General features: G+C 38.7%; 2 protein-coding genes across 14 annotated transcripts in view; both read right to left on the reverse strand.

The window, feature by feature from the left end:
* The window catches only part of LOC143151541 (trehalase), a 52,875-nt gene extending 37,338 nt beyond the window's left edge, over positions 1 to 15,537 (reverse strand). For 3 of the 7 annotated variants that reach the window (XM_076320811.1, XM_076320810.1, XM_076320817.1), the window contains exons 1-2: positions 15,127 to 15,537; positions 12,423 to 12,558 (exon numbers count right to left, since the gene is read on the reverse strand). In XM_076320811.1, the coding sequence (XP_076176926.1) occupies positions 12,423 to 12,556 (134 nt within the window). In that variant the 5' untranslated portion in view covers positions 12,557 to 12,558; positions 15,127 to 15,537. Of the gene's footprint in view, positions 1 to 8,208; positions 8,476 to 10,279; positions 10,822 to 12,422; positions 12,559 to 15,126 lie in introns of those variants that run through there. The other 4 variants (XM_076320820.1, XM_076320816.1, XM_076320819.1 and 1 more) reach the window with 4 other exon arrangements.
* A 91-nt stretch (positions 15,538 to 15,628) lies between these two features.
* LOC143151538 (lysine-specific demethylase 7B) lies at positions 15,629 to 22,447 on the reverse strand. Of its 7 annotated transcripts, none has more exons than XM_076320803.1 (14): positions 22,309 to 22,447; positions 21,876 to 21,961; positions 21,517 to 21,795; positions 21,291 to 21,432; positions 20,755 to 21,204; positions 20,483 to 20,684; positions 19,630 to 20,399; positions 19,517 to 19,564; positions 19,119 to 19,327; positions 18,836 to 19,038; positions 18,512 to 18,559; positions 18,030 to 18,213; positions 17,864 to 17,943; positions 15,629 to 15,762 (listed from the first exon to the last, which is right to left on the reverse strand). In XM_076320803.1, exons 1-13 carry the CDS (start codon positions 22,404 to 22,406, stop codon positions 17,864 to 17,866), a joined length of 2,799 nt encoding a protein of 932 aa, XP_076176918.1. In that variant the 5' UTR covers positions 22,407 to 22,447; the 3' UTR covers positions 15,629 to 15,762. The 7 variants fall into 7 exon arrangements, with proteins under 7 accessions (XP_076176918.1, XP_076176923.1, XP_076176922.1 ...); XM_076320807.1 differs by lacking the exon at positions 15,629 to 15,762 and having other exon boundaries at positions 16,671 to 17,943; positions 19,630 to 19,891; positions 19,946 to 20,399; XM_076320802.1 differs by lacking the exon at positions 15,629 to 15,762 and having other exon boundaries at positions 16,672 to 17,943.
* Positions 22,448 to 22,481: the final 34 nt, after the last annotated feature.

A 22,481-nucleotide genomic window follows, 5' to 3' on the forward strand; every position in this document is an offset into this window, starting at 1 on the left:
TACCGTGGTGGTCATCGTCGTGGTCGCGGCCGGCCGTTATTCCTATTAATATCGTTACGCGGGCCGAGCGTCTACTGCGGCGCACGTCGGGGCAAAGTGAATGTCAAAGCCGTCGTGTAACGTCGCGGCAACGCGAACCTAACCCAAAGGGATCGCGCGGTGGTGGTGAGCGGCGGGGTATCGCCGGTTTCGAAACGGAAGGCGAGCGCGGGAGCGGAATAAAGCAAGGCGAAGGAACTGAAAGGAAGACCACACGGGCCAGCCCGAGGTTCGTTGCTGGCAATTGCGCGCAATGCCCCTTTCGCGTTTAATCGCCACGCTCCGCGACCGAATGGACGAGTTAGCCGGTTCGGCCATAATCATTCTATTGGCTATTTTTAGGCGGAAATAGGTCAGTGCAAAGGGATCGCGGGTATTCAGAGATCGTATACGCCGAGCAAGTTTCCGACGCCGGAACGTTTCAATTCCAGACCCCCCACCCCTTCGTGTTCATCGGAATCACGTCCAGTCGCATCTTCTTCTTCTTCTTGTTCTTCTTCTTCTTCACCGATCTCTTCCTCCTCGGTCGCTGTTTACATCGACGAACGGATCCCCGCGAACCGTCCCACCACGCGCGCCGAATCCGCTCGCGCACCGATGGAAAAAAACAAAAAAGAAAATTCCAGGAGCCGAGACGCGATAACGGAAGGTCGCGCCGATAATGGGCCACCGATAATAATTGTCGAACACGAAAATACCCAACGCGCCCATTAATTCGCCAGTCGCGTAATGAGTCCGCTATTAGATAATTCCGGGACGCGAGTTTCATACCGTACGAGCACGCGCCCAGCTGCGCGCACCTGCGGCAACAACAAGTGCACGGATACACGATCGAAGACAATCGCGAAACAACGAGAGAAAACGGGTCGGGCTCGTTTCTTCTTCGATTCCACCGACGCGAGACGACGCAGTTTCCTTTTTCACGCGATTCGTGTAAAACCGAGCCACGGAGCCAGCTGCGAGAACGGCCGATAATTGGTAACCAACAGCCCGCCGCGGAGGTCGAACAAAAGACAACGAATTGAATACACGGGCGCGGACAGGGGACCGACGTAACTCGATTTTTCACGATTAGACGCCACGCCGCGCCGAGCCGAGCCGCGAGAAATCGAGTCGAGGTGGTGGCAACGGAACACGTATCGCCACGGTATTACGCAATCGCTCGATTATTACGCGAATCGTTTCAGGGGACGTACTCGCGCGAGTACATCGTCCGTAGGTTTGTGGATCTCGAGGATCCGGTTCGAGAATTGTCCTTCCACGGACACCGAGGAACCACCTCTTACCTAACCGATCGCGTGCGTCGATGAGAACAGGATTCGACTCGGTCTCGCGCCTCGAGTCCCGGACCAATCGAAACACCGAACAGAGACTCGCCACTTCGATCGGATACCGGTGAAAACGACGACGAGCCAAGGGTGACTTTGTATCGAAGTCGTGTCGTATCCCCGCGCGACTAAAGTGTCGGTGATTATTTGCGTAAATTCAAATTCTTGCAAATGAAAAGCAACGGACAAAAGTATCTCGCGAGACGAAGAAAAAGTTGGTCACCGGGTTGCGCGTTACTGTAATAAAAGTACCTCAAGATTTAACGCGGGACGATTATGCATGGAAAAATTGCACAACGTTCGACGTCAAACGGATAAAAAGCGTTGGTGCGAGGAGTATGAAAGATTAATCGAACGACAAGTTACATTGACACGACGAGGTCGAGAGGAACGAACCAAAACCGAACTCGGTGCACCGTCTTTCGGATCGTAACGCGTTCGACCATTGTAACGACACGAGTCGGAGATAACCTGCCACTTCGAATTTGAAAATCAAAGGTCACCGATGTCCCCTCATGAATATTCCAAACTATATCAGGACGGTCGTTCGAATACGCGTAATTGCTTTTTTACGCGACCGTTGAGTTTCGCGAGATCGTGGCGGAACGCGCGCACGCGTCTCGACTACAAAAGAACGAGTAAGAAACGTGATTATTTTTCGAACGTATTTCTACTTCAATTATTTTATTCTCGATTCGCGCGTAACTCGTACAAGTGGTCTACAATCGTTTAAAATCGCTCGCAACTCGAATCTAAAATTTCTACTTTAAATTTGAATCGCGATTGCCTCGTTAACGAAAATCAGTGGCGTCATCTACCGACTCTACAAGTACTTGTTGATCGGTAACGCGCAGTACTGCCGAGTTGATAAGAACGGGCGCTGTAAGAACGACGGTCGGTAAAGTAGAGGTCCCCGTCGGTAACGAAACGCGAAGGAGCGCGTTATTTGATTCGATTTGCCTCGATTTTCGAACTACCGTCGCAACGCAGCGAGCTAATAATAACAAATCGTTCTTAAACGTCTCCCCATCGCCCGTGATCATAGTCCTCGCGGACGTGACGTTACTGGCGTGCATACCGTCACGTATGCTGAAATCTTCTTCCAGGTAATGCGTCGCGGGAGCAATTCGGCGCGACTTAAAACGAACGTCGCGTCAAAACCAACACGATACACTGGATGATGCAACATCGTTTATCACGCGCCACGACCGTTTCGTCGAAAACTCGAGACGCGACGTAAATTTCGGTTGACCGTTCTGTTGAACCGTTTCATTTAACGCTCGAGACGAAGGTCGTAGCGACGGCTGTGTTTCAATCTGTTCCAATCGGCCCCGATCGAAATATTTCGACGATAAAATTGACCCGCGATAACGCATTCGCTCGCAAGCTTCTCGTTTTGTGCATCGAACTGAACGTCCAACGAATTAGATCACCTCGAATACGAACCACGGATAAACTCGAACACGAGTTACTGAAAACGAATAAAAAAACTCGAACGAAACAGGTGACCTCGATACATTATTTGTACAGGGTGGTTCGTTGGCCGTGCGAGCACATTTGCTTCGAAGATGCGAGAGAAAAAAAAAAATCAAGAACCGATTACCCCGGTGAGCAGACATTTTTGTTCGAGGTCGCATTTGACGAGGTTTCAAGGCCGTTGTCGGTTCTAACTACGTTTAAAACACGTAGCGTAAGTTGACCTTTAAATGTCCTTCTGCAATGAAAATCACGTACGAGAGAAAAGGAACCGCGCGAAATATACGCGACGCTTCGACGCAAATATGTACCCGCGTGTCTATTTTAGTACAGAAAGTGCTACGCGAGAAATCAATTTCTCTACGATATTAATTGCGTAATCGTACGATAATCGTCGGATTGAGTTCAAAGGAAATAGTATCCGGCTGTAGTTCCCCGTTGTGTTAATTATTCTTCGAGGAATTTTTCCTCAAAAAGAATCGGACGAATCGTTCGTGTTCGAAAATGTACGAGAGTTACACTCTGCAAAAATTATTTTCATATACCGCTTAACGACGGACCGATCGGATATTTCATCGAATGCCGACAAAGTATCGTAAAACTTCGTCGATATTAATTTCCTGCTGTTCGTAGAAAGGAAAAATTACTCCACTGTGCGAAACGTCCGACGATAGGTTTAACGAATTTGTCGAGCAAACCGTCTTTTTTCGGGAGCGCAACGCGAGCGACCGCTTCGATTCGCGTAGCCTTTACGTAAATCCGTGCGCATTATTTATATCGCTTTCTCGGAGTTCGGGTATCGAGGGGTACCGGCCGTGATACGTTGGATCACGAGACAGCGCTAGAGTCCGTCCGTGGAAAATTTTTTCGCACAATTACGACTCGTTCGCCGATAAACTTTAATCGCGATGACTCCGATCCCGGGGGCCGATTCGCCGTGAAAGGGATAAAACAATAAAGCGCAATTGCGCGAGGCCCCAATTATTTCATTGTACGCTCTGACGTCGCGCAATGCCCGGCGACCAATCGGAGGCCGCGCAGCGACGAGCCCCTCGCGAAAATCGTTCGGTACGCGTCGTATCCCGAACGATCGTCTCCAGCGTCGTTGTTCGTCGTGCTTTTCCGAGAGAGTCCAATGACGTTTCCCCTACGCGACGGAGGCTCGCGTCGACGATAGAAATTTCAAACATCCCGTACTCTCTGTCGGTAAGTCGTTCGAGTGCGAATTAACGAGGCGATAACAGAAGGAGATACGACAGAAAATAACTTTCGAGCAGTGGTGGGCAATCACGAAGCGAGCGTAATCTCTCGCTCACCGTTGCTTTTTTACGGCAAACACGCGACGCGCAACCGGAGGTGTCGTAAATTGAATTTTCAACAACTTTTTCCCGTTGCGCGAACTTGCTCGTGAAATAGATGGTAACGGAGATATCGACTACGCCCGTTTCTAACGTATTCTTACCAAATATCGCTCGTTGGTACATTATTCGATAAACGAAGAATTGGGAAAGTAACCGTTCTCGGAAGCAATTATATTAGCGAGCCGAATATGCCGCGAAGACTCCCGTTGACAATTTCGGTAACGCAAACATTCCTCCGATACGTTAAACGATTAGTGTCCGTGAGTTTGGAACTTCGATCGATGAGGTTAAAAATACGAAATTTTGCGCAAGAGTTGGACAAACAATTCTTTTTCTATCTGCTAATCGAACGATAAAATATTTATCTCGTTGCTGAAATTTTTACTCGAGTACCGTGTAATCGTGGTTAAGATACCGGAGATATTCCAAACGTCGAAATTAATTATCCAATGAGTCGGAATTCCGTTCTAATTGCTCCTTTGAACTTTCGTCGTGCATACCGAACTCTTGTTTATCGGTGTTCCAGAGAACCAAACAAGAAATCTTGTACATTGGAATGACGTTAAAACAATTCTTCCAACGTTAAATAATTCAAGTAATTTCTATTATCTATTATACCGCAAGTCATACATGCGGCAGAACAAGAAAAAAAAAACGAATGAATGCAAATGTATGCTGGAGCTGGATTTATCTAAATCACTTACGATCACGTGCAGCGAGCAATTGACGTTGGTTTAAACGCGTAACGATTTCCACGTAATAAACGCTTTCTATCAATTAAAGGAGATAACGTTACGGTTAAATAACGAACGAAACAAGCGTGCGTATAACGAAATCTAGGCCAGTGACGGGACAAAATCGAGTTAAGGCTGCCAAGTTTTAAAGCGAATAACGTCAACTGGTCGCGGTCGAGGTTCCCTCTTCGTGGTCGTCCGAATCCGGCTGACGTTTGTACGCGCTTCCATTAGTCACGTGTCGGAAGGTGAACCTCGGTATCCTCACCCGTTTCGTCGTGCATACGCAATTAAAAACGATTTACGACCGCCCGATAAGAATCTTTCGTCATCCTGAACTCGTCAATTGTATACGAATTCGTTTAGAAATACCGAACGACCGGAACGTCGTCTGAGAGCGATTTTACTTCAATTTTCGATCGCAAGGAATGTTCACGACACGCATGGCGGCACACCATCGTTTAACGGCGCCACCGTAAAAAGAACAACGAACCCGCGATGACAAATTATAACGATGTGTTGATCCAAGTCTAATTTTAACGGCGAGCACCTGCTACTCGACTTGGAACTGCATCCAAATGTTCCATCTCCCTTGTATTCATCGACACGTAATAATTACGCGTCTTCGCGACTGCGCGGTCGTCGGGGGAACTCGTGTTACAAATTGCGATCAACGTCGAAACATTTATTTTCTAAAGGTATATCGGTTGTTCGGTTCATCCGGTTGAGTTTTCTCCTTCTTAATATCCTTCAAAAAATTCCATAAAATCCGATTACGATTGACGACGAAACGTCATACGGTCTCGTCGTTCGGGAACGTGTACAAAGTCTCGTAGCGCAACAGGACGCCTCTTGTTGCGTCACGAACGTTAATTTTAAATGGCGCGTTCGCTACCAGACAATCGAAGATTTCTACTCGAGCGAACACCGACGCCGTCAAAACACGTGGAATACGATAAAAGTGATAGTTTTACTCGACGGTGTGATACGTGACATTTCGAACTTGTATCGATAATCGAACGTTGAACGTTCAGCACGATACTAATACGCTACGGCTGGACGGGTTTTACTCTCGGAACGATCGAACGGTGCATTTCCGATACGTTACGCGGTCGAACGGAAAAAAGTAACGCGAATTACGAAAGTAACGCGAAATATTGGTCGTTGAACGGTGGCTTTATCACGCGACGAATATAATTCATCGATCAACGTCAACATAACCTAGTAACCTAGGCAATGGTGAAGCGCGAAGTTCGAGATTCATCGCTAATTATAAAGTCTAGCTTTATTCAAGTGCACGGACCGATAAGAAGATCGCAGCGACGTAAAACTCTCCGGCATTCGAATAACGTGAGCCGAGAACGAGTGAGAACTGCTGAGATCGAGCCCCTTGGTCGATGACCGGTCGAACCAATCGCGAGACGGCTCAGAAACCACGCCCAGGTTCTACGAAGGCGCGTTCTACGTATCCGCTTTCTCTGAGGGACCAGCGCGTTGTTGACACTTCGCAGCATGATGCAAACGGACCCGTTTACATCAGTTTTACAACGGATGCCGACACATCGACGAACACAAAAAATTCGATGTGAAATTAATTGCAAGCTAAGTACAATCGAATCGAATCGAAACGACGTCATTTGCTTATCGCTGTTAAGCGGACACCGTAATCTGATAACTCAAATTTGAGCCAACTCGACTCGAAAACACGTTCCGTCGAGCAGCCACGAATGTTTGCTGAAGAATAGGTTTTACAACAGCTAAGCAACTCTAATAATATCGTTCGGTCGACCCTCTAACTCACTTTGAAATAATTTCTGGCAAACTCTCAATTGTGACATTGCCATACTAAATGTGCCCAATGTTACTTAAGACAACGCGAAATCTCATTCAAGTCAATATACATCGGTAGATCGATTCCAGGTCGAACGATACATTTTTTTTTCTACTCTACGCGCTTACTGCGTTTATCAAAGTTATCGAAAGAGGGATTAATTATTTACAAAAAGGAGGATATCTCATCCATTCGATGATTCTTGAATGTGTTGTAGAAACAACATTTCGAACAATTTTTTCCTACACGTATAATCGCCGGGTGACCTTAGTTTTTGAAATTTTTGTAAAAAACTATTGCTACTGCTACAATGAATGTTACCTGTAGCTACGCGTTCGTGACAATGTATGCGTAAGCGTTGGCTCGCCGATAATTGGTTTAAAAACTCAATTTGCGTAGACGGTTTTTAGTTATTAATGGTACAATGAAATGTATTTCGACTGTATATGTACTTCTGAGACAAAGTGTGTGTGCCAACAGCAGTCGTCGCTTATCTTTTATTTCATCTATATAGCGTAAAAACAAAAAACTAACCCAATCTTAACTTAATTCTGATTCGTAAAAACTAATCACAGGATATTAACAGAACGTTACATTTGTACGGAATAATTTTTGGCAAAAGTTCTACTTTTGTTAAAACACTGAATCTAATCTCTAGCCCAAGTCTGGCACGATAGATAAACAGAAATGCAATTGTATTGTATTATTAATAACTCAAAACCGGCTCTATAAATCGAGTTTTTACACCCGAAATACGCGTCCATTGTGAACGCTTCGATGTGTTCATAAAAATTGTGAACAATCAGCGATCCAATGCTTACGCATTATCACGGACGCGTAGCTACAGACAACACTCATTGTAGTAGTAGCGATAGTTTTGTAGAAAAATGTCAAAAACTAAGGTCGCGCGGCGATTGTAAGTATAAGAAAAAGTTGTTCGAAATGTTGATTTCAACATATTCAAAAATCATCAAAATCGGTGAGACCGCCCCTTCTCTGAATAATTACCGAAAAGAGCAATCTTGACAAAAATAATTTTCCTTAAACATACCATTGAGAAACCCTGCGAAGAAATACGCGCGTAAAAGTTACCTTTAGTTTCCTTTCTATGTGAAAACAGGTAGATATATCTTTTAGTGATTCATCTGATAATAATGCTACCACGTGCGAAACGATCGAACTCTTGTTCGTCTATACGCGGAATTAAGTTCGATGTTAAACTTTGATCGGCGATACATTGTACCTAACAAAATATCAGTGACGAACATTACGTAAGTTTGTATAAAAAAAAATAGTATTTCTACGATGGACTACTAACGAGGAACAGGTTTGCGCGACGCTGATACTCGGAACACGTGTCTGCGAATGGCATCGTGAAAACTCGGAGGAAAGGTCGAGCGGACGTTTAGTTCTTCAACAGACGCGTGAAACAAACGTACCTTCATCTAGTCCGCCGTTGTTGAACCAGATGGAAGAGAGAGAACGAATTGGCACGCACTAAAATCACTCGCACCCCCGTTACGACACTGCTGGTAAGTAAAGAAAATAATGGCGCCAATTGTCTGAAAGGCGAACCCACATGTGAAAATAAATACGAAACAACGAAATCTGTAAGTTGCGAACACTATTACTACGTGTGTAACGATGACGAAATGAATCGTTTCGTTGCAGAGACACGAAAACGTGATCACGGTACTGCGTTACGTATGTGACTGACCGAGAGTATCCGAGAGAACCTCCACCCAGGGTTGCCGGAAAAAATCTCACGAGGCGGATAGTGGGGGAAATTCGGTGATGGGGGGACAAATAACGGGTGTCCTATTGTATTGTATTGCATTGCATTGTATTGCACGCGACAAGGCCTAAAGTTAGGTTAACTTAGACTCGTGGGCGACGTTTCACTTGTCTTTTTCAATATTCAGTTACAGTCGAATAATTGGTGAATATTTGTGCAGTAGTTTAAATGTGAAGAAAAGTAACCGAATTTCGAGAGCTACGGTACTGGACAAATACAAAACAGATAAGTACACAATAATTGATACACATCAAATTTAAATATATTTATCGGCGATATGAATTTTTTTTAAATATCCTTGGTTCACGGCATTAAATATGCCAAGTTCCACCACTATTCGCTTCGTAGAATTTTTTCCGGCAACCCTGCCTCTACCGCCGAGAGGACACTCTCACTCCTTTCGCCCCTCTCCTATGATTTGTCAAATCTCTCACTCTACCTACGCGTTCCCGGTTCTTTCGATAAGAATTGGTATCTCTGTCGTGCTTCCACAGTGTTGCGAACGAAAACGCGAGTATTGACCAATTTTCACATAAATCGAGAAAACGAAACTGCAGATTCTCGACGTAAGGAAGCTCACAAATTCGGACAAAAGTAGATGGGATAAGTGATGAAAATTACGAAAAATCCTTCTTTTGTTCAATTTTTTCTGATACATTATAGAATTCGACGATGCAGACTCTTCGACAACCCAGTATGAACTGGTTTCCACCGACGTGTATGTCTGCACCGTGGCGGCCAGCCAGGTATCGAGTTTACGCGAACAGAAACGAAAATTACCGAGAACGGACCACGTGTCCACTGAGCGAATCATTCAGTAACTTTACCTCGTGACTTGCTTTCACTGACCGTGTAGATGGAATTTTCATTTTTATTGTTATTATGATCATCCGGTATAGTAAGAAAGAAAGTAAAAACCATTTTATGCATTTAAAACACGAAAATGTTTTTCGAATATCATTAACACATAACGTGTACAATAAATTTGTACACAATGTGTACCAAAATGTGTAGAATAAATTTTTCGCAATTTAGTTTTTTGATTTTTTCTTTTAGTTTGTATAATATATTTTGAAGTCCCAGATACATTATTTACGAAGAAACATAATCACCATAAATTTTCTATTACAAATTTTTACATGTCTTGGAAGATTTATATAAATTAGTGTACGATAATTAATCTTTACCAAATGAATTTGAACGCACCGAGAAGTACCGAATCGTCACGGAAGGAACCGAAGGTACCACGTGGCGTTCGACTGCATATACGGTCGCCATTCCCTCTTCGATGTGATAGAATAATTGGTGCTCTCAAGGGCTCAATTAACCTAATATTTTTTAATAATGGTTTATGAGTATAACGTTCACGTTTGTTCTCGTTTAGCATAGATTATAAAGACGTACTTCCATCAGTCGAAGAATGCGTTTTAAAAATATAACTCGATAACAACGACAATCGATTTCCCCTGTCTGAAGAAATGTATCAGCAGAACGATCGATCCACTCGACTGTAGTGTTTTAATCAGTGATAAACTGTATTGTACACGCAAAATGAAAAACATTGCATTTACAATTATATAATTATGTACGTAAAAATGTAAACAAGAAAATGTAGGAAAAATTCGCGAACATATATCTATTTAAAAATATTTCTTTCGAACAGAACAGGAGATTGAACATTCTTCAATAATCAAGGAAAAATATCGTGTACGTACCGTATCCGAACGACCTCACTGGCTACTTTTTTGAGACGTCCTTAACCTCGACACTATTTCATTGAAGACAAAACGGACACAATTCGAAGCACCATAAACATCACCTTCGATTCACTACGTGATTTCACGCGCGAAAAATTTCGTTCCGAGAAGCATGCACTATGCGAGATTCTTAGATCGGTAAACGTGTTCACAAGAGGTGATCGCGTGTACGCCGAATATCGTACTCCTATGCACGTGACTTGAGAGTCTGTGACAGTGTTGAATATCTCTTGTCAGTAAAGTAATATCATTGGAGGTTAGGTATGATCAATTCACGGCTATTCTTTAATTTAATTCGATTAACGAGTAAAATAATCGTAAGGAAGAAACACGGAATTGCACGTGTACGATGGGGATAAAATGTCAATTGCCAAAATTATGCGACAGAATACGAGTAAATTCCGGCTAACTGGAACTGAAACGCGGAAGAGCATACGGCACTGGAAACGAACGACGAGCTAGCGTAACCTGTAAAGAGGTATGAACGCTCCGACGTCCAATCGCAGACTGACGCACCGTCATGAATCGAGCTAAGTTTTATGGCCCCTCTATCGACACTTATTGGCGGTAGTTATGTACTTGCTGAGACCGACTGCGGTCAATCCTCTTGTATCCTTAAATTAAGTTCAGTGTCGCGTGTCTAATAATTAAATTACGAAAATGATAAACTTTAAATGCAACATTAGGCAACATTTGTTCTCTCGTTGAACGATTTGACAAAACTGAAAATCATGAGAACTGTTCCATCTAAACGGGGGTTCTCAACCTATCTGAATTTAAATACACCAATTTTTTTTCGTATGAAGAATCAAGCAGAGCAAAATCATCAAATTATACCAATTATATTTTATTATACTTTCTGTTTCTTTGTTCTCTCTGCTGTTGCAAGGCAATCGGAAAAAAACACTCGACGCCGATAATTTCAGCTAACATTTGGTTCTCCTAATCGCCTTTGTTCAATTGAAACGATCGGGTGGTCCGAGAAAAACAGATTGAGTTACAGGCAGTCAAACGAATGTATTACTTGCGTCAGTGATTTCGCGTAGTGGATTTACTACTTAGTCGGCTGATTTTCATAATACGATGATAACTTTGTCACGTGTTCGATTTCATTGTGAACGTCACAAAGTAGACTGTCATAGAAACTAACTAGTTCATTGCTGTAACGATCATTAACGGAATTATTTCTTAACATTGGATTCTTTGTATGGTCGTTAGTTCGTTCGTTTGAACAACGATCGCATTATCTTTCGATGTTATGTGAACAGTCACAACCTGCAGTTTGTTTATTTGAAATGGATCGTGTGTATAAAGAAATATAGAGAAAAATGGTAAGAAACAAGAGATATGTGAATTACATCGAAGCATTTCAATGTCAGAGGGTTGCGTCAACGTTTTCGTGTGCGGTAAAATTTTTCCACGATTAAACGATTCGATCAATTGGCTGGGTCAACGAGAGCGGAGGATTACTCGAGCCCCCTAAGTACGTTGACACAATGTCCTTGCGGCTATGTGAATGTGGCGATACGTGTACATATACGCGTAGACGTAATACTTAAAGTGTGATTTACTAGCACTGGCGCCAGATTGATTTAAAGTGGCACGCTAGCACTTACGTGCATTGAACTCGGACCAGCCGATAAGAAAGGTTATTCTTATACCGTCGATTGTTCGGTTTTTATTTTATAATTAATATGCGTCGAAACCCGATTAGATTAAATATGTACAGACCTGTCCTTGCCTTTCACCGTGAACGTTATCATAAAAGCGGATTAAATGCAAACGCGGCTGTCAGTGCCAAAAACTAATGTATTGTACAATTAATTGCCGACAGCGACAGCACGGTCGCAAAGTAGTTCGAGACACTAACGAAGCTGAACCGTAGCGCATGAATCATCGTGACATGTGTACATTACCTTAAACTATATTTTTCCGCGGAAACGTTTTAGCACTTGCAATCTTTATAACTATTGAATTTCAATCGGTAATGCCAAATCTACTACTATTGAATCGTTGTCGTAAGCATATAAAATCATAATTAACGGTGAATATCAACGCTTAATTCTCTCATGCATACCAACAACAGACCGTGAGAACTTACCCGGTTCCAACGAGTCGATATCGATCAAATCTATCACTGCTTGACCCACGATGACGGCGCTGTTGGTAGCCTTGGTTGGTGAGCTGCCCGCTGCGACTCAGGCAACGGCGAGCTCCTTGCCAAACAACCAGCATCACTAGACAGTTAAACGAACCTGTAGTTCTTTGTCATCGATTCAGTTTGTGGCTCTACATGTTGTTTTCTCCGATAGAAAACAAATTAAACAGTACTCGTTTAACCGACTTCAACTGCTTTGTGCTTAATCTTCGACCGGCGGACGCCGGATCACCAAAGGCTTATTTCTTAAATCTGTTTTGTTTCAAAGTTCGGTCATGTGTTTACATCGTTCGATGTGTAACATACCACTTATGACCGTAAATCGATTTAATTAGTTTTTGGAGGCGACAAACTTGGGCCCAGAATGTCTGAATTATTTAATATTATTGAGGTTGAAAATTGTAGTCTAATAATTTTCCAAGTATGTTGTAAATATAATTAAAAACTGTTACTATTTTTAGAAGATTTTTTTTAAATAAATTAAAAATGTAACAATGTAAAAATCGAAATTAAAAATTTCTCCTGCAACGTGCATTAAAGTAATTTTACTCTGGGTCAAATTTTATCCGGAATCCGCCCTAAGGACCAGTGACGTATCAACTATCCAAGGGATAAATTATATACAGAAGATAACCTAATACATATGTGGAAATCACTTTAGGAATGACCTTGGTCATTACATGATTTCTAGAATTCTAAGATAATGATTACAGTATTAGTCAACAAGGTTATCACATAAAATATCGTATGCAATTGTTTGTAAACAGACGAGTGAAATCGGTTATACTACGTACTAGATTAGTTTATCGAAAGAATTACTGCAATAGAAAATTGGCTCTAACTCGGAAACAAGGTCAAATACATTTGTATATCCCTGAAGTGGGTTCCGTATATTACAGGTCACCGTGTATTGTATCATCCTATAAGTAACACTTTTTAATAAAACTATACACTAAAAAAAATCAATTCGAGCTATATAAAAATATTCCTTTTAAAATATTTGAACGTGTACCGAAAAAACAGCATTATTCATGGCATAACCTAATATTTCCATGTGTAATTAGATTAATGAGTCGTACATTGAACAAACGTGAATCGTGAGTTGTCAAATTCTGATACGTTGCAAGTATATTATATTTCGATTCCGGTAAAACATGATTTTAGTTGGAAAATTTTCAAATTTGAAATAATCATTTACCTGCAATTACGCCTCTGTACAAACGTGTTGTTCAAAGTTCATGTATCCTCTACGCACATTTGTTTAACGTACTTACGTTAATCAGCAACGTTACGAGATAATTATCATCATCGTAAATTAAAATCATACCACGAGATTTTAAGTTACCGGCCGACCTTCGAGTGATATCACGCGATTTGCAAATCCCCTTATAACCTCGAAAAATAGACAATTAAATCGGTTAAATGCCGCAAGATGACGTTTCCTGGATTTTCCATAAGACCGTTCACATGTAGCTAATTCACAATTATATTTTCCGTACACCGTTCATTTTATCAAAATTTGAAAAAAACTCTTTATCGTTGAGTGTTCATTTCATTGTGCTCTAAATTCATTGCAACATTTCTCTGTATTATTGCTTGTAGCCTTATCGAAACGGTTTGCTATACGATATTGCAAACATACCGATTCAATTATTTTGTTCAAACATTGCTGATGGTAATATTCCGAAATCTTATATACTGAAGATAGTACATGCATTTGAATGTTGGTCGTTGCTTTAAATATATTTTTTTGAATGTAGTTTTGCGTATTAAAAATTAAAATAATGTTCATTCTAGTAAGACGGTTATTGCTAGTTACACGTAACATTACGTAGTTACACTTAAAAGTACCTTGAACTATGTTCTGAACGTATTACGCTCTTAAAATCGATTACACTTGGTAACTTGTACTGAAACGAATTACCTACAAACGGCAAAGACATTTCTGTACCGAGAAATTCTTGGTATTGTAACTTGGTATATTATATCTATATATTTTATATATAGAGTTCTGTCTTAAGCAAATTTTTTTATTTATTTTATTCAGATAAAATGTACAGTTCAAAACAACAGAATAATTTCGCGAAATAATACGTATCGTTTGTATTTCCGAATGTTTGCGTACTTAAGTTTGATTAAATATCTTTATTTTCTATATTTGGAAAACGATAGTTACTTGCATACCCACAGTATCATCTAATAATACTTTTACATTACTATAGTTTGCAGTTTTAATTTTAAACGTGCAGCGGAAAAGCGAATATAATCTTGACGAATCTATTTTAAGTTTAAAACGGAAATCAGAGTCGGCTTTGTGTATCTCGTTATTAGTGGTAGATTTCATTTTTTAAAGATAGAGCTTTATCATTAAAGATATTTATGATGCAAATATGTTACGTGACAAAGGATTAAAGTTTAAGTTTGTATCTACTTTCACATTGATTACCGAAAAATATAAAAATATTATTATATTCTATCAACATCGAATCAATTTTATTGTTAAAAAGCTGCATTTTACATTTCAAGTAACGAACACGTTCATCTAACGTGATCGAGATAAGATAAGTGTGTTAAGTTTTTAGTTGCATAAAGTCATGTAGAATATACAATACAGTTATGTATTAAACAATGCATAAATGTCACTTACCTTGTAAACGTCAAATACACGCAATGGCGGTTTGAATATTCCACGCGGTAGCGAAGAAACAATCGGAATCTCAGTCGGTATTATCACGCATCACAATTTCTCTTTTCCTATTGATTCACTACTGCTTCACAATTCCGTGCACTATGTGTGCATACTATACTCGCGTATACAAATATGTTATCTACCAATTACACGATGATTTTTAAACAAAAATATTTGTCAAGAAAAAATGCGGAAATTTGACGGATGGATTAAACACAGATGTTTTACAATGAAACCGACCGACAACCCTCGCAATGTATGCCCGTACGCGATGCACCCACGCACGACACTGCAGTGGAATGATCGATAGATGTTCTCGCGAAAACACGGCGAATTAAAATTAAATTTGACACGAGTGATCAGCACCAGTCAAGATACCATTGAGTACTGCGGAACCTCAGCAACTAAGCAGTGACAACCACGCGCATGCGCTTCTATTCTCTCAGAATATATATCTACCGGGAAAATATAAAACATACGCCTATCTAATTGTACATACAAACACACAGTACACGGATTCGTGCCGTGCGAGGGAAAAATCATCAAGTCTTCTCTTTCCTTTCTTGTTCATTTACGTTGCAAATTGTTGCATCACTGAAACGATAAATAATATTATTTAAACTTTCTAATAAGTTGTCAATCTAATAAAAAGATTATTCCTCGTTAAATACTTATAATTTCATTTCATTGACGATGCATACAATTAAAATATCATGGAATTGTTGACAGTACTTGTTTCATAGTATTTGCCATGTTTAGATTGTACATACCGAAATTTATTCTCCAAACTCAAAAAAAATAGGCAGTGAAATGATACATTAAGGTACTTGATACATTTTTATGTCATTCCGTTCAATAATATACTTACATTAATACTGTCAACAGTATGATATTAAAATTGACCCTTACTTTTTGTAGCGCGGTTTTATATAAATATCTGAGGCCATCTATCAGCGAAGAGCCCAAACCATTCGTCTACAAACTTGGACGTTTCACCACAGATGACGTTATCAGCTATTTTCATAGCAGTTATTTTATTAAAAATATAAACTTTAAACTAATTCTAGTTCATAAGCTAAAAATTACAAGCTTTAGTTAATGGACATTATGCTTAATATAATGTAAAAAGGCTGTTTGCATATAAAAATAAAAATAAAATACCTACATATTTGTCGAATATGTATAACTTAGTGGTACCACCTAGCAACAAGAACTAGAATTATTTGTCATATTTGAACGTTTTGCTGTTAATAGTACAGAATTAGAGTTTCAAAGTAGTTCAATCAGTTCAACGCTAGATGACTGAAAAATTCATTGCACATTATGAAAATATATTGACTCTTAAATAAAAGATTTAATTTTGTGACTGTTGCGTAAAATTGTATGTTGTGCGTCATTGCACGTTGCACGTGCACCACATGTAATTCACGCAGTATATCAACTTCTTAAGCAATATGTTATTTCCTGCTTATAGAAGTATATATGCAATGCTAACATTTCTTGGAAATTTAATACGAATATAAACTAAACAATAAAAATTTATTATGTCCGTTATTAAAGCAAATAATAATTTATTAATTATTTTACGTTCAATGTTACATATCAAATTTAAAATTTGTAAGAACATTAATGGGTATCATACAACATAGTGAGTGTTTCTGTAGCAACAATATTTAGAGTTGAAAAATTATATCGATACTTGGAGTCTTTATTTGCAAGAAAAATACGTATTTCACAATAATGTTCAAAAATTATCTAACAGTCAGTTATATTACTCTCGCTGCATGTTGGATAAGTATATAAAAACTACCAGTTATCAATACTATACCAGTCCCACAATTATTTTCATTTGAAAATTAATGATTGTATCATTCACGCATCTTATGAAATAGAAAAAGTCAATGTTTTAATATACTTTATGACACAAAATTACAATAATAAAAACAATGTGTGAGTGCAGTTTTTCATTGTTTTTTTTTTTGTTTCTGAATGATCAATTACAATGTAGTAGATGGGTATAAAAGAATATTACATATATTATCTATGGAAATAAAAACAAATGAAATCATATAAAATGTATTATAATCTAAATACTACTGTGCATCAGAATGAAAATAATTCCTTATAATCTCGTGATACGCTTAAATATAAATCACCGAAATAATAAAAGAATACAATCAGGTAAAAAGTTTTCAGCAAACTTTTAGGAACCAAATATTTAGTTTCCACGTTTGCTTTGCCAATTGTCATGTAATTATTGTGACGTAACGAAATTTATCATAACTATTCAATAGTTAATTAAAAGAGATTTAATATACTACAGCCTCTTTACATTTATTAATAAAAAATTGGTTCTTTCAAGTTGTCACCAATTGAATTGTTAAAATCAAATTGTGCATTTAGAAAAATCTTCAGTAATCGTTTGTTATAAGATAAACAAGGCTTTACTGAAGTAGTCAAGTATCAAAACGTACTAAATATCGTCTTAAAGTTAAATAATACGATAATAAATATAAATAGTTTGTTTTAAAAAAAGCGATCATAATCTGTAAAACTAGAGTCTTAAGATAAGTATGTTACCTTAATGAGTAGGGTATATTTACATAGCAATGTACACCTATTACATGGTTTTTATACACAAATGAAGAAAATGACATGATGTTTAGCTTATTTTCGCTGCGTATTTGTTTACTACCTAGTGCATCATCTTGTGAAGCTTTAAAATTTTTCCCAAGCGTTGTTTAGCTGTTTTCATTCCTTTCTTTGGTTTTCGTTCTAGAAAATTCCATAATAATTGTACTTCAAAAGTGTATTTATAAAGAATTATGCACAAAAGATAAATCAACTAAAATATATATTACCAACTGGAACTGGAGCTGCCAATTTTGCTTTAACATCTTTTAACCTGTTAGGGCTGGTTAATATTGAACCGAATCCTATGCTTGTTTTAATAGCGTTTTCTGAAGATGTGGTTGATGTACCACCTACGGGAGTTACGGGTGAGTTCTTCGGTTTCCTTTTATTGTACGTCCGTTTAGTTGTATTCTATCGTATTATGTAAAATAGTGATTGGTTAATTTTATGTCTATAGTCGTATTATGAAATAAAACGATACGACGGTCATATCAAATACAACTTGTAAACATAATTAATAACATAAACAATAGTAATTACGTAACGTGAATTTCATTGAATGTACAGCGTTTCCACTGTTGATAATATCGTGAAATCGCGATGAAAGGTGGCATTACTTATGTCTTCAAAATGTACGAAATAAAAACGGAAATACAAATTATGTGCGACACGTATTACGAAATGAAGCGTAAAGCCGTAATATGCCTACCAATTTCTTCTTGGAGCCCTTATCCGTGTTGTTATCCAGATAATCATCCTACGCAATACGAGTATGCAAGAATCATGGAAATTAAGCTGAATGTGAACATAAGATGGCGTATACAGCGTCAAAATGAATTAAGTTGTGTTACGAAGAGGTGGACCTGTATTATTTATACGTAGCTTGAACTCTAACTCAAATGAACATGATTTGGATAACATGACAGTATCAAATTTATTTGCACTCTAGTCACACACTTAACCATTGAACTTGACGTAATTAGAGTGATACACAACATAAAACAAATGAATATTTCAAATAAAGTTTACGTACCGATTGTTTAGCACGTTTCGCCGCTGCCGCCTCGAGTCCTTTTTCGACGGATGTTTTCTTTACACCTTCTCGAGCTGGGCGATTCGTTTTTGGCAAGAGAGGCCCCACTCTGGCTTTTGGATTCCATGCTTCGTCTATTTGACTTTTTGATTTAGATTTAAAGATATAATCCTCGTCGTCAGACGCGTCTAAAGCTGGGTAAACTGTATCCGAAATTATCCAACAACTGTTATTAATATAACTATATTCGTGCAAAGAAATAATCCCTGTTACTTTTACGTACTGAAGTCATCGTCCTGATGAACCTTATCGATGTTTTCTATCGACTGATCGTCATCGTCGTCGGGCTGCGTTTTCGTAGTTTTGGTAGATTTTGAAGTACTATTCGACGTGGTCGAATAGCATTGCTCGCTGAATGACAACATCCCGGCGATCGCTTCCCGTGTCGATGGAGATGCCCTGCCAGAACTGGTCGTTTTCAATTTATAAATACTAGGACACCAAAAACGTAAAACGCAACAGTGCTACACTAAGAAAAATAAATTACACTTCCATAAAATTATTACGACTGTAAAGAACTACAAAAGGAAAGAAAAGTACTAATGCAAAAGTAAATAAACGTTGAACATGCATTAGCGAGTATATTTTGCATTAGAGTACCATTTTTTTAAATATTCTTACCCAGTGGGCGGAGGCATTTGTTGATTGTACTGTGGAATTATTGTAGACCTAAAATCAATTAAAGCTGTATTACATGGTCATTTTGATCGGTTTAATGATATCAGTATACGTACGTTACATCTAACTTTTGAGCACCATTTCCCAAAGTATAAGCCGAAGCTTTTAATAATTCTTCGATACCATTTTTTGGTACATCGCTCAAAACATCAACATCCCCATCGTAATCGCGTTTCAATCGTTTTTGAGTATTGGTTCTTGGTGTTCTCTTCCGTTTCGGTGATTCGTCTATCATAAATCGACCGTAATCACTTTCATTACTGCCATCATGGAAATCATATATAGAAGTCTGTTTCCATGTTAATTCTTTCGACGCTCCTAGGGGATGATTTGAAGTTAAACTATTATATACATTAATGTTGTCGTGCGTACTTCTCACGACTTCGTTGTTGCCGAGTTTAAATCTGATTACAGTTGGACTCTGTTTTCCTGGCTTTGACGATCGTTTACTAATAGGAGAACTACCGCTTTTTTCTTCCAAAATGGAACTTTGAGTTTTGACATACGGATACATAATGGGTTTTGGTAAAGTTAACTTTAATGGTGGTCTACCGGACGGCAGTGATTCGCTAATCATAGTTTCCACTTTGTTTGTTTCTTTTAACATTGTTTTGAACGGATTATCGGCCATTCTATCGGCAACGTCGTAGTCCACGAAGTCTTTGTTCAACGGCTTTTTTTTCTTGCGTTTACTCTCTCGCTCAGGTTTTGGAGGATTCAAAGATATTAAGTACCGTTCTGCATGACGTATTTCTTTACTAAAGTCTTTCAATAATTTTTGACTACTTATAGTTTCTGGTATTTGACCCCTGCTGATCATATTATACTGAAATAGAAATAACTTCTGGACTGTCCGTGAAATACAATTTACAATACAGTGGCTCCAACTGTGGAAAAAAACGAACTTACATCTTTGTCTGTGTTCCACTGTTTGAGAATACTTAGTAATGCTTTAACGCCCTGTAAAAGATATGCTGGACATTTCTTTCCCTCGTTATTTAATTCTTTCAGTTCTTTCAGTAATTTCTTTGCTGCAAACCAATTGATTGTCTCAAAACCGGGATACTGAAATTTGGCGGGGGTCTTCATTTTTTTTTCTAATTCGTATATTCTATAAAGTATCGATATTAAGTGATGAAAGTTGAAGTAATCATTCTTACTGGTTATTTTTATCTACTCACTGTATTTGCATCGGAATGTTGAGACTATGTACAAAGTTTCCACCAAATACCAACGAATCGACTGGAGTTAACACGGCATGTATCCATCCTGTTGGAATCATCATGGTTTGTCCTTGCTTTAGGATACATTTGTAACACGCATCTGCCTGATCTCCAAAAAAAGTTTCACTTTGGGTCGAACTGCACATCCAATGTTGATACAGTTGCATATTCGCGGACGTCGGCCTGATTAAATAGAACACTTTTTCTCCACGCAGTACATGATACCACACAGACGTGCCACCAAAATCAATATGGAAATCTGTGAAACTGTCTTTGACCCCCATTAGGCAATATTTTTGTACTTCAGGACGTTTTATGTCACTATCCTCGGACCAATCGCGTGGCCAAACAGAATTGACCCAGTCGAGTTTACGCGCGATGTATGGTGCTTCGACCATTGGTGAAAGACTGCAACGTTTATTTGTCAATTTATACATATACTTGCTAGAAACATTTAAAGCCAATATGTGGCAAGGCAATGAATATTGATATACCCAGTATTTGAAAATTCAAGACTAATCACGTTAAGAACCCTTGTCCTGCAAGGGGAGTTGTAATATTCGACAAAGTCTCTTAATTTCATTCTTATATTACTTTGTCTTGTAACATCGATTACATCCATGTCGCGATCTCCACCTAGATCAAAGAGATAAATTTAATTCATATAAATTTTTAACATACAATATAACAATGCAGCAATATTTGTAATAGTGTTTGTACCTATGTAGCTTTCTATGTCATAAACACTGAAATTTGGAGGAGGGACAATCATATCTAGTCCATCCTTTCCATCAATAATAATGGGACTTTCAAATCCATTGGTTTGTAAATATTGAAGAGTCAATTGCTGTCCTCTAACATGTTTAACTATTTCATCAGCTTTTGGAAAGTGTCTGGATTTTAATTCTCTTATAAATACTGGTGTTCCAGTTTGGACTGGTTTCGTGTCTGCTTCTGATTCGGAATAATCATGTCTATGCCAATTTAATCTTGCTTTAACTGAAAAGTAAAAATCTATTACTTCTATGTTCATAATAAATGTTTCTTTTAAGAAGAAAGTGATATTTTGAAGCACTTACTAAGTGAAGGTCCACACATAGCTTCACAACGTGGACAATGATATTTATCAAGATCAATGGACATGTACTCCTTTACGGATACACACCTAAACGAAAAAATGAATCTTTTTAATATTTATATGCTTTGTTCCACACCTTATGTTCCATTAAATGATTTATTTAAATATCAAAGAAACAAAGTGTAAGTACTTGTGGCTTAAGGATAGGTTATGTTAGTATCAACAAAATATTTTCTTTCTTTATACGAGTCACTTTTCAAATATAATTTGCAAATAAGAAATTATGGAAAGAGAATTATAAGAAAACGTGTGAATCTTTTAAAAATTCTTTATAAAACGGACGTAAAGTAATAGTTGTATACAATTTGGTGATGCACAATCCAACCATAACTTTCAGATCATTGTATCCAATTGATAAATTTTCAAATTCTTACCCCCCATGATACCATTCCTTGCAGACGTCACATTGTATCATAAATTGTTCGGAATCGTAAGAACGGCCACACAAACAATACGTAACTGGTAACTCCATTTTTCGTGGTTATTAACGTTGAATACAATACCGTGACTCCGTGTCATTAACATTGGATGGTAACTATAGTAGCCG

Source organism: Ptiloglossa arizonensis, chromosome 9 (assembly GCF_051014685.1).
Source record: "Ptiloglossa arizonensis isolate GNS036 chromosome 9, iyPtiAriz1_principal, whole genome shotgun sequence".
Classification (NCBI taxonomy): Eukaryota; Metazoa; Arthropoda; class Insecta; order Hymenoptera; family Colletidae; genus Ptiloglossa; species Ptiloglossa arizonensis.

Coding starts and splice junctions, on each gene's coding strand:
- LOC143151538 (XM_076320803.1), bottom strand. CDS start 22,406: ATGGAGTTACCAGTTACGTATTGTTTGTGTGGCCGTTCTTACGATTCC. Junction 21,796..21,875: donor TATGTGTGGACCTTCACTTA/GTAAGTGCTTCA, acceptor TTTACTTTTCAG/TTAAAGCAAGATTAAATTGG. Junction 19,328..19,516: donor CAAATGCCTCCGCCCACTGG/GTAAGAATATTT, acceptor TTGGTGTCCTAG/TATTTATAAATTGAAAACGA.